General features: G+C 51.4%; 1 protein-coding gene and 1 long non-coding RNA gene across 2 annotated transcripts in view; one reads left to right on the top strand and one right to left on the bottom strand.

The window, feature by feature from the left end:
* The window catches only part of TMEM201 (transmembrane protein 201), a 49,395-nt gene extending 41,276 nt beyond the window's left edge, over nucleotides 1-8,119 (top strand). Inside the window, exons 9-11 of the mRNA XM_020974395.2 lie at nucleotides 607-906; nucleotides 1,890-2,027; nucleotides 4,767-8,119. Of these exons, the coding sequence (XP_020830054.1) occupies nucleotides 607-906; nucleotides 1,890-2,027; nucleotides 4,767-4,864 (536 nt within the window). The 3' untranslated portion in view covers nucleotides 4,865-8,119. The remainder of the gene's footprint in view (nucleotides 1-606; nucleotides 907-1,889; nucleotides 2,028-4,766) is intronic.
* A 102-nt stretch (nucleotides 8,120-8,221) lies between these two features.
* On the bottom strand, nucleotides 8,222-11,667 carry LOC110199511 (uncharacterized). The gene is made up of 4 exons (XR_002322001.2): nucleotides 11,382-11,667; nucleotides 10,154-10,408; nucleotides 9,294-9,400; nucleotides 8,222-8,397 (listed from the first exon to the last, which is right to left on the bottom strand). It is a non-coding gene; the product is annotated as an uncharacterized LOC110199511 (long non-coding RNA).
* Between the last annotated feature and the right edge of the window lie 383 nt (nucleotides 11,668-12,050).

Raw genomic sequence — 12,050 nt, 5'->3', positions numbered from 1 at the left:
CACAAAAAGAGGGCGGTGGAAACGCAGCCTTTGGTGTGAGTGGGCCGTAACCCAGTACCAGGAAGGAATCTCAGAACAGGAGGAAGGCATGCGCTCAGGGAAATGGAGGCTAGGAAGGATGGGGGGACCTGAGGGGTGATGGGTGAGCAGCCCATTCAGTGCTCTGGATGTGCGGGCGTGGTGAGTGGTGAATGTGTAGGAAGGGGTGGCTGAGGCCTGTGATGAGTAGGCTACAGTCTTATGGGATCGAGCTCCTGAGTCCATGGGATCACAGATCCATTTGCTAGCAGTGGGAGCTGTCCAGCAGTGGAACAGGCCCGGGGGGGGGGGCATGGGTTGCTAGTCAGAGGTCTTTTAAGCAGCAGCCTGATGATAGCTCGTCAGGTATGTTGTGTGAAACTGGTCTAGGTGGCCACCGAGGTCCTTCCCAATGCTGGTGTTCTATGATTCCGGGTAACCAGGATTCCCTGCTTCTCACATCCACAGTGCTGAGAAACCCCTTTTCTCCCCTTGATGTCTGTTTCTGGCCATGCTTTTATTTGTCACAGCTACTAAAGGTCTGATTTCTCTCCCTTGCAACCTGCCCCTTCCTTATGTCTCCTCCAGATTACTTCAGTCTGCTGTCTGGGAGCTGTGCGTCATCCCCTCTTCCTTCCCCGGCTCCCTCCGTGTCAGAGTCTGTGGGCTCCAGCTCCGGTTCCCTTCGCCTCCGACGGCCTCTCATCAGCCCGGCCCGCCTCAACCTGAAGGGGCAGAAGCTTCTGCTGTTCCCGTCCCCGGGGGAGACCCCCCACATCCCCAGCAGCTCTGATGAGCCCAGCCCTGCAGATGGTGGTCTGCTCAGCCCAGAGTCCTCCCGATTCCCTAGCAAGAGGCAGCCTGCACAGGGCCTCCAGCCCATGCGTGGTAAGTCCTTTCCCCATCAGACTGGAAGAGGCGAGAGAAGCCTTGTGCCTGGGCCCCTTTACAGTTTGGCAAGCTACGTACAGAACATCAGGTCTGGCCCATCCTTGGGTAAGAGACCCCCAGGGAGGAGGGAGGGAGCTGGGGGGCAAGTGGTGGCATAGGTCTGAGGTGAGGTGATAGTTCCCATGGTCTCTGGCCTTGGAGGAAGGGCCTTGATATAAGGAAGAGCTAATGAGCTAGCTTGGAGAGTAAGGAGCTCTCTGTCACTAGAGGTCTTCAAGCTAAGGCTCCATGACCTGACTGGGTGGAGGAGAGGAGATTCCTCTTGAGCTGTTGGTTAAACCAGATGGCTGCCAGAGATCCTCTGAGCTTATCAAGCCCTTGCAATTTAATTCAACAATTAATGAACAATTTGTGAAAGTAAAGGTCCTCTGGCAAATAGAGACAAAAGTGAAGCAGGGCCTGGCCTCATGGAACTTACATTGTCCTTAATGATTCTGTAATGGTGCCCAGTTAATGAGCATACAGTAGTAGGCCTTTCCAACTCCAGCTCTGCGGTGAGCGCCTGGACCCCTGGGCCGCCCTCCAGAACCTGGTTCCCTTCACGTTACCTGTAGTCATTAGGTTACCTTAAGAGGATATTGTTTCCTGTGCCCCTCTAGTCTGATTCCATTTTCTTTTCCTTCTGTGGTTTTCAGTGACCTGCAGGGTCCTCCCTCCTCCGCTGCTTGTGGTGGCCGTGTGGTCACTAAAGCTGCTACTCACCACCCCAGACGCAGCTGCCTTGCAGTGATCCTTGAGTGAGCAAACAGCTTTTGCTTTCCTGCGGGGGTTAGCCCTTAGGTTGTTGGGTCCCACCCACCCCACCCCCCGAAACTTGACCCAGAGTGATGGGGAGTGGCCAGAGAGCTCAGAGCAGGCCTCCCCTCGTCTCTCCCGTGCGCAGTCAGATCCCCTTGTGAAGTGTCTCTCTCTGTCCCCAGACTTGCGGTGCCACATCGAGAGCGGTAGCATCTGCAGCGACCACTCCGTCAAAAAAGAGGATGGCTCATCACACTCATCGGCCTGTGTGGTTGACACCACTACCAAAGGGTGCCTGGAGGAGGCCGTGGCCTGGAAAGGTGTGTGTTCTACCCCCGCACACTAAGGGAGCTTGTGTTCCCGGGCTCCTGACTGCAGGAGCACGTTACTAACTCCCATATCTTTGTTCATGTAACTTCAGCAAACATCTGTCTAGTAAATAGCGCCTGCTCTGTGCCCAGCCTCGTGCTTGTAAAGACAAAACCAGGGCAACCCCTGCCCCCGAGGAGCTTACATTCTAACGGATGCTTCTGCATTGTAAGGCTAATAAGCCTAGTGTGAGGAATGTTTCCTTCAGAGCTCCCTTCAAGCACCGTTCCCTACACGAAGGCTTTGCTAGTTAAGGCCCCAGCTGCTGGTGCTGCCCCATAATTGTTTTGGGTGTATTCACAGGGTATGTGCTGCTTCCCTGGGTAGAATGTCAGCTCCTGGAGATGTGCAGGGACCTTCTTTCTTTTGTATTTGTGTCCCAGACACGTAGCCCATGAGTCTTTAATGCCTTTTGATTGAGTGATTTAGTAAGGTGCTTTCTAAGCCTATGACCCATGACCTTTGCTGAACCTCACATAGAAGTTGGGTGTTCAGCCTGTTTCAGAGTCCAGGGCATTGCTGTGGATGGGGTGGTGGATTTCTTCCACGTTCTAGCTAATGGGAAGACGGTTTGTGTGTGCTAGGGTTGTGGCCTTCCCTGTAGCGGAGACATCCAGCTGGCCAGCTGCACTAATATTTCAAGGGGACAAGGATGGAAGCTTTGAGTGGACTTAATGTGTGCTCAGAGAAAAGCCCAGGAGTCTGAGATGATCTGATCCTGAAAGAGGATAACCCACAGATTGAGTGAATAATCATGGGGTCTGACCCCTTCATTTTGCAGAGGCCCAGAGAACTGAAAAGGTCCTGGGTCTGAGAGAGGTAGGGAGGAGGGAGGGAGACATGGAGTTTGAGGTGTAGACATGGTGGTCCCAGCTAGGTTCAGGGTCTATATCCTCAAGAAAGGACTCGAGAGGAGGGAGAAGACAGGAGTTGCATTCACCCCTAACATCTGAGCTTTGACTCTGGGTCGAGACCGAGGGCACCTCCCAGAGCGTCCTGCCTCTCACCCGGGCAGCAGGAGCTCCCTGCCCCGGGGGTGGAGAGACATCTTTTTCCTGAGGGGTGTGGTCATCTTTTATCAACCTGCAGAGGCAGTGAGGTAGAGGAGAGCAAGGGATGGATCTAGAGTTGAGAGAGCTCGTATTCATGTCCCGCCTCTGATACCTGCTCACTCTGGAGCCCTGGGCAGCTGGCTCCACTTGCTGGCCCTGCCCTGTGCTCATTGGTGAATGCGGGGAGTCAGCCTGGAGGAGAGGTCTAGGGTCCCTTCTGGCTCCAGGCCTCCAGTCCACTTCTCACGGTACTGGGCTCTGAGGAGCTAGGCATCCTTGGATACAGAAAGAACCAGTTAGGGAAGTCGCTGAGCCACTGTAGGTGATTTTGGGGAGGATAGCTGAGAACAGGAAAGGGCCCACAGGAGTGAAGATGCACCTGTGTCCCTATTTTAAAAAAAGAGGAAGAGAATGACATCTGCAGACCATAGCTTAGTGAGCTGCACTTGGATTTCCCAAAGATCCTCGAGCATAATAATCAAGGGATGGTTAGTAAGCACCTAGGAAAGAAGGCAGTGATCCGAGAGGCAGCATGGCTTCCTCAGGAGCGGCTCCCAGCAGAGGGACCAGAAGAGCCAGGATGACTAAACCCTCAGGTCTGGGGAACACTGGTGAGATCGCTTACCTAGGTTTTAGCCGAGCATCTGGCACGCTCCCAGGCCATTGACTGGAGAAGATGGCGAGTCTGGGGCCTGGGGTGGTTAGATGGTTTCCAGTGTGGCTGAATGGCCAAACTCGGAGAGTCCGGCACAAATGCTTATTGGTGGAGGTCTGCAGGGGATTGCCCAGGGGGTCTGTGGTTGGCTCTGTGTTAGACAGCATTTTTATGGCTCTTGAGTAAAGGCACAGGTGACGTGCTTGTGAAATTGGCAGCTGCCTTAAAGCTGGAGGGGGATAACAACACCTAGGGACAGCAGGATCCGAGGCCAGAGACATCTTGACAGACCAGAACACTGCACTGAATGAAATTTAGCAGGGATACGCTGAATAGGGAGCTTTAACAGGCTTGCAGTTGAGTTCCCAAAATGAACATCACAAATACGAGAAGGACGCACGGCCAGACAGTAGCATGAGTCCATTCTGCAGTGTGGTGTGACTGTTAAAGTCAGCGCAGTCCACCAAGCATCTATTAGGCACCTGCTGCGTACCAGGCACTGCATTAAGAAAGGTGCAGGTGACAGGCTCACTGTCTACTCTGCTCTGCTTCGTTCTGGGCACCCTGTTTTAGAAAGGACGTTGATGACATGGAGGGCAGCCAGGGCGGTCAGTGCTTCAGGCCTGTGCCGTCAGAAGACTAGCTGAAGGAATTGGAGATAGCCTGGAGAGGAGAGGTTTGGGGGGACCGGGGGAAGAAGGGAGTGTAAAGGGCGTGGCATAATTCAGAAGCAGCATTGGGCCTCTTGTGCTTGGCGAGAGGGCAGAACCAGGAGCAGCCGGGCAGAAGTCACAGAGAGGCTGTTTGGGCCCGAGGTCAGGAGAGGCCCGCCCAGGGCAGGCCGCAGCCTCGGAGGCCTTCAGGTGGAGGCCAGCCGGCCGGCTGCCACATGGGGTAGTGTACTGGGGCTTCTGCAGGGACCTACCGCGGGTCCTTCCAGCCCCCAGGTGCTCCCGTTCCAGTTCTCTCCTTTCTCTTTTCAGCTCGTTTCGGCAGCTCCGTGGTGCGAGGCCTCCTGGCCGTGAGCCTGGCGGCCAATGCTCTCTTCACGTCCGCCTACCTGTACCAGAGCCTGCGCTGAGCCCGCGGCCCAGCCAGAGGGGCGCGGGGGTCTGCGGCCCCCAGACTCTGTGATGCATGTTGCTGTGGATCCTGCCGCCCCCTCCTCTCCCTTCTCCCCCGTGGGCCTTGCTTGCTTCTACAACTGAATGCTTATTGCTCCCCCCGCCACCAGAGATAGCGCTGGTGGTGAGGACCTCAACAGGGTTGTGACCTGCTCTCCAGGGAGCCACCTCCGAGACTGCCCCCTCCCCTGCTGACGTCTCTGGCTCTTTTCCCTTGAACCCCGGTGGCTTCTGTGAGGTGTGTTCGGGATTGGAAGCTGCTGCCGAGGAGAGAGCCCAAGCCGTCTCAAAGGAGAGGAACTGGCTAGCTCTTAGGTCTCCTTCCTCCCCTTCTCTTTTGGCCTGTTTTTTGGACAGGGTGGCTGTTCTGCCCAGGTGCTCAGACGCTCAGGTGCCACATGGTCTTCTGGGGCTGCCTGAAGACTCTCCCTGGTCTCCTTCCTTGGGCTGCTTGGCCTCATGGTGGTGTCCAGAGCCTGGGCCCCTCGGATACCCCATCCACCACCTGGCCAGAGGGGCCGGCGCCACTGGGATGCTGGTCTGTAGCAGGGAGTGAGTGGAGGCCTGCCCTGACCCGGTGGGGACTCGGATCACCACCCGTGACCTTGTTGTGCTGTCCTGTCTTTCAGGGATGGCTTTCCTAAGGCCAGGCTTTCTCACTTGGAGCTTGGTTTGGGAGTGAGGAAGCAGACGAGACCTTCCTGAGGTCTTGAAAGCACTTGGGGGTCGCGTGTGTGTGTGTGTGTGTGTGTGTGTGTGTCTGTGTCTGTGTCTGTGTCTCTGTGTGTCTCTGTGTGTGTGTGTGTGTGTGTTGCCTTCTGGAACCACAAAAGTTCATGAATTTTAGGCCCTGCAAGCACTCGGTGGGTGGGTGGGTGTCTGTGTGTGTGTGTTTCCTTCTGGTAACAGAAAAGTTCGTGAATTTTAGGCCCCTTGGATGGGAAGCTTGTCATCTTAAGAACAAACATCCTCTGCCATCAACCTGTAGCAAGCAGGCCCTGTTTCCTCTGTCTCCTGCTGGGGCAGTGAGATCTGCTTTATGCCAAGGAAACTCTTTCCTCTTTCCACCGGGATGTGGAGCTTCTGCTCCCACTCCCTCTCCCTCATCCCTCAGGGGATAGCCCGAGCAGCCAAACAGCGCCCATCAACATTGTGCATTTTGTCACAGCTCACACCCTGGCTCCCCTCACCCCATCCCCAACAAGAGTCCTGTTCAGCAGTCACACTGCCTCCCTCTGCCCTCTCCTGCACAGGTCCGTCTGCTCAGGGTCCCTGACCCAGCTCTCTTCATGTGGCCTCTTCTTTTTTGTTTGTTTTTTCTTTGCCTATGGAGAGAGGGGCGTTTGGGGATGCGAGCTAAGATCCAGCATCCTCCCTTGAGCACTGATTTTTCCCAGGCCAGCTCCTCTCTTTCTCTCCACCCGCTGTCGGTGGGGGGCTTCACTGTGAAACCTCTCCCCCAGTGACCTACCCTGTTCAAAGTCGATGGATGGTGCTACCTCCAGCCTTCCGTGCTCACCTCGGAGCCACCATCTGTGTTCGTCCAGGCTCTCGTTTCAGCCTCCCTCCCCCTCTCCTCTGCCGTACCTGCCTCTGTTTTCACCTCCCATTTCCATGTTTTCTTCTGGTGACTAGTGGCATGGTGGTTTTCTCCATCTGTACTTTTCTGACCTTCCCTTGCCGCATCCCCTCATGAGTTTGAGAGTGATTCCAGGAGGGGCAAAGTGGCCTTTTGACACCTGGTGCTTGAACTCTCTGCTTGACGGACGAGATGTGGCTCGCGTCCATATCCGTGCTTGTGTCTGTGATCTGAGCCAAACTGTCGGTCTCGTCATCATTGGCTTGAGTTGAGATTAGGATGGATCGTGTGTGTGTGTGTGTGTATGTGTGTGTGTGTGTGTGTGTGTCCCATAACTATGGCATTTATGCTCGTGGGATGGACGTCACTGTCTCATGGGGTTGTGCTGGTTAGAAGGAAGCCCCTGGGCGTGAATGAATACTTGGTGGGGGTAGAGGGGTCAGGGAGAGAATACTGGGTCTTCGGAGGGCTATCATAGCTTTACACATAGTTGTATTCAAGGAGTTTGCTTTATTTTTCTAAAAAAAAAATCCAACCCTTTTTTTAAACCAATCAGGTGTTTGGGGAAGAATGAACCGTCTTAGAATCTTTTGTCCTAGGAGACTTTAGATTTCTTACTCTAGAAAGTTTTTTGTTACTATTTTTTACCAAGTGTTTGAGGAAGGGTCAGTGACTGTGGGAGTCATCTGAGGCCTAAGTGAATTTGTCCTTTTCCCATCATCTGTCCCTCCCTAATTTGGGATCTTGGAACCTGCTTCCTGCCCTCCAGGGGTTTTGGGGCCTCCGGATCTCTTGGGGAGATGGAATTCTAAAGAATGAGGATTAGTTTCCAAGGCACATCTGCTTTTCTGCAACCTTAACTTGGGGGCTGAGAAGGCAGCCTCTGAGTTAGGAAGACCTGGGTTGAAGTCCTGCTGCTGACATAGACTGGCGGTATGACCCTGAGCAAGTCACTTGACCCCCAGCAACTCTCTAAGACTAAGTTCCAGAGGAATTGATGTTTGAGGCTGGGGTTGTCATTGATCTGGACCTAAACCCACTCTTTCCGAAGGAAGCAGCTGGTGGACTAGTGGTTGATGTCACCTAGTCCTAACTAATTAGAACTTAAAGGATAGGTGGGGGTTTTTTTTCTTCCTATTTTAATAAATTAGCCCAAACAGTGAGGTTTTTGTTTGCTTGTCTGTTTTAAACACAAACACTACCACTTTTCCCATTGGCTTCCTTCCCAAAGAAATAGTGAGTGGGGAAACTTCAGATAGTGCCGAAGTCTCCCAGCTGGGCTAGAACAGCCACATCCCCCCACCCCTCAAGACTCAGGCCCTGCCTTGAGGGGAGACCCCACCCCAGCTTATCTGGCCTCTGCAGGGGCTCCTTGCTGGGGAAGCCAGGTAGATCTCCACCCTCCCCCCAACTTTCTTTACTCGTGGTCATTAGTGGGTATCTGACTGTGTCCTGGGGTGGGGGGTGGGACATGGCGGATGGGACGCGCATCTCCCAGCTTTGAGTTTTGTTCTGTGTTTCAAGCAAAAAGAGACAAACCTTATTTTTCTTTATAAAAAAAATAGGAAATTAAAAAAATAAGATGTCTGTGGTATACTTTTTGAAATATAAATCAGCGCAATGTTTGCATTTATTTATGCTTCTGGTTTAGGGGTCCTTGCCATTCCTTGGCCCACTTGGGGGATGGGAGGGTGAGGAGCCAGGCTTGGGATTGGGAAGGGAAACTCCCATCCCGTCCAGAGGATGGAGGTTTACTCCGTGTCTGGGAATGTGATGGGATGTTCCAGGAAAGGAGAGGTGAGGGTCAGAAATTCTCATCCGATCCGGGGGCTGACAAATGCTCTCTGAAGCCGCAGCAGTTTTAGCAGTTAGCAAGGATTTGGAGGTTTTCATGAATGTTAACAGCACAACCTGGCAGCGAAAAAGAGACACCGGGCCTCCTCAGAGCAGATGTGGAGGGGTGGGGTTCTGTTCTGCGTGCCAAGTTTTCTTCTGCCTTGTTCCTGTTTGTCAATACCACCATGGCCTCCTAGCTTTCTCTGATCCATCTTTTTGGCAGCACGGCTGCCAAAGCAGTGTTCCTGGAGTGTGGGTCTGGCCATGTCAGCTCTAAAGGACCGTCACTGGCTCCCCATTGCCTCTAGGATGGGATCCAAACCGTTTGGCCTTTAAGCCTTTCATGGTGTGGCTCTAGCCTGCCTTTCTAAACTGTGAATGCTCCCTCTTGCATTCTGTGGTGGTTCTCAAACCTTTTTTAGCCCAGGGCTCAGTGTTCTTTGCCACGGGGAGCCAAGGCACACTGCTGGATTTGACAACAGCGTGAGAGAGGCAGGAGATGCCCACACGCAGGATTTCCCTTTAGTGAGAGAAGACTTTTTTGGTGATTTCTTTGTACAGTAGTGTGTTCGTGTGCTAAGTAAGTTTTATTCATTTTTTTCAAGAGGTGCATGTAACTACACTGGGTACGCTATTTAAAATCTGCATTCAACAAAAGTCAGTTTCATCTTCAGTAACCAAACATCCAAAATCTCGGGGCACTCCTAGCAAAGCTACAGATGTGCTCTTGGGGAACCACTGGTCGATTCCACCTGACTTCATGGTCCTTCACCCACGACGTCCCCTCTCCTGTCCTCATACCTAGGACAAACTTCCTTCTCACCTGTCAGAATCCTGGTCTCTGTCAAAGCTCAGCCCATGTGACTCCTGTCTGAGACCTTTTCATTTTTAGCTTTGCACGGAAAACAATAAGTTGTTGTTAATTTATCTCAGTCTCCAAACCCCCACACACACACATACCTTCCCCATACCTGTGTCTGTTGGAATAAAGTTGTCCTGTGGATATTTTGTGTTCACTTAAATGTGTCTCTGGAGGGGCCCAGGCTGACCAGCCTTCATTTCCTTCCCAGCCTTGTTCCTGAATTTCCAGAAAGAAGGAAACATTTATTAAGCACCTATTGCTTTACAGATTCGAGTTAGATATTCACAACTCTAGGGGGTAGGAGATTATCCCCATTTTGCACTTTAGGAAACTGAGGCAAGCAGGGCTAAGTGATTTGTCCAGGGTCACACAGCTAGTAAGTGTCTGAGGCTGGATTGCAGGCCTCTGCTACTATCTCATCCCAGAACTTCCCACAGCTTCTAGGGCCTCCTCACCTTGATATATCCAGCTACCCCTGTGGCCTTCTCACCCTGGGAAATCCCCTACAAGAATCAGTTCTACTCTTGGTGAGTTCTTCCTGGGGCCTCCATTTTGTGGAGGGGCCAAGGCTGGACATTGTCCTGCAGGATCTGTTCCCAACTTTCCAGGCTTCAGAACCATGGCCTCTCTGCTTTCCAGAACTCTTTTGGGTGTTCTTTTCCGAATGTAAGCTCCTTGAGGGCAGGGGCTCCTTTTTTGTCTTTGCTTCTATTTGTATCCCCACCACATAGCACAGTGCTTCATAAATTGCTATTTTCTTGAGTTGATTCTCCCAATAGAATAAGCTCTTTGAAGACAGGCATTGTTTCATGTTTGTCTTTCTATCCCAGAACCTAGCATAGTACCTGATTCCCAATATCCACATCCCCTACCCTGAACCCAATTCATGAACTCAAAAAGCATTTAATAACCAAAACTCCCCCAGTTAAACAGAACCATCAGACAATGTGTACGACGTTCCATACTCACAGTCCAACACTCCTCTAGGAAGAAAGTGTGTTTCGTTATCTATTTCTGGAACAGAGACGGCCTGATACAGTGCCAGTGCCTCTGACGTTCTTCCCTCTGCATCCCTGTAGTCACTGGGTGTGCTGATCTTCTGATGCCCTTTTCTTAGCTCTGCTCATTCCAGTCTTCCAGGTGACACATTTTGGGAAGGAGGCTGACAAGACAGAGTGGTGAATGGTCCGGAGAGAGTGCCTCATGAGGACAAGGAATTGTATCCTGGAGAAGAGAAGAGTAGTGACTGGGAGATTGTGCCTGGAGTCTTGGGTAGTACCTTCAAGTGTTCGAAGGACTGGCCGGTGGAGGAGGGTTTCAGTTTGCTCCACTTGAGTCCAGAGGGCTCAGTGGGCAGGGAAGTTACAAACAGGCAGATCTAGACTCAATTTTGTTTAATCATTTCAGTCATGTCTGACTCTCTGTGATCCCATTTGGGGTTTTCTTAGCAAAGATGCTCAAGCAGTTTGCCATTTCCTTCTCCAGCTCATTTTACAAATGAGGAAACTGTCTCTTTGACCTAATGTCATTTACACCCTGCAAAGCATCCGGCCTGTATCAGCCTCGTCTTCTTTCTCGGCTCTCACATCTCCATCCATCTTCCACAGAGCTGGCAAAGTAATCTCCCTAAGGCATAGGCCTGGTCATGTCAGTCCCCTGCTCAAAAGTCCTCAGTGACTTTCTTATTACCTCTAAGATAAAATACAAACGAATGAGCCTGGCATTTAAAGACTGCCATAACCTGGCTCCCTACTGCCTTTCCAGCCTTATTTCATGCGGGACCTCTCACACCCTTCACGTTCCAGCCAAAATGGCATAGTAGGCATTCCCTGAACTTGGCTCTGTCTCCACCCTCTGTGATTTTGTACAGGCTGATTCCTGTGCCTCTTTTCTCAACCCTGTCTAAGAATTCCTAGCTTCCTTACAGACCTGTCAGAGATGAAGGCTCCGCCCTTGTAACCGAAAGGATTACGTACTGCGCAGATTCGATTTGGGTTCAGATCTCAAGATATAATGATACATACTCGGGATAAACTTAACCAATAATCACATTTATTTACAATGATTAATAATGATTAAAAACCACACAAGCAATAAAGATAATAACATTCAATGCAATAAGTGATAATCAACATGAAGGAAAGTAGGAATAAGAAGAGAAAGGATACACACTCACTGATCAGGTGAGCTCAAATACCTAATAGACCGGGGAGCCTGGAGAACGGCCAAAAGGTCTGATCAGGGAGGCAACGGGGAGCGTCCTACCCCAGGACGCAGCAAAGGCTGTGCCTGCAGTTCGCCTCCGGCAGAGAGTCACGTCCCTGTCTCTGCATCAAAGTCTCCAAAATCTCCCTTTCCAATGACCCTTTTTATACGTACGTAAACCAGGAAAAACGATCTTGATGTTTTGTTTTGTGTACGTCTCCCTGGGGAGTGCTCAGATCCAGGGTACACGTTCTAACAATGGCTGGAGCTTGGCCAGAGCTCCAACTACCTGTTTGTTGTGTAATTGTCCAAGGAGTGATCAATTCCTTGGACAATTACACTCTTTTCTCAAGAAAAATGTTCCTTGAGATAAAATTGGTTTCCCAGGTAACATTGTTTAATTGTTACTTAATGTTCCAGCCTCCTTGATCCTGGCCATGCTTTGATGACTCCATTTTATCTTTATGTCAGGTCATGAGGCAGTTATATCGTTAGGTCATAAGATGGTTACACAGGGGGCTGGGGAGGATCTATCCTCAGTTTCCCTTACAACCCTCCAGTTAGTAGCACTCTGTCACCTCCTAAGTCACTTACTTATTGATGTGTTTTCACGGACAAGGATTTATTAAGTATCTACCATTCATTCAACAAACATTTATCA

Source organism: Phascolarctos cinereus, unplaced genomic scaffold, assembly GCF_003287225.1.
Source record: "Phascolarctos cinereus isolate Bilbo 61053 unplaced genomic scaffold, phaCin_HiC Scaffold_726;HRSCAF=1367, whole genome shotgun sequence".
Classification (NCBI taxonomy): domain Eukaryota; kingdom Metazoa; phylum Chordata; class Mammalia; order Diprotodontia; family Phascolarctidae; genus Phascolarctos; species Phascolarctos cinereus.
This window is presented reverse-complemented; position numbering and strand designations above follow the sequence as displayed.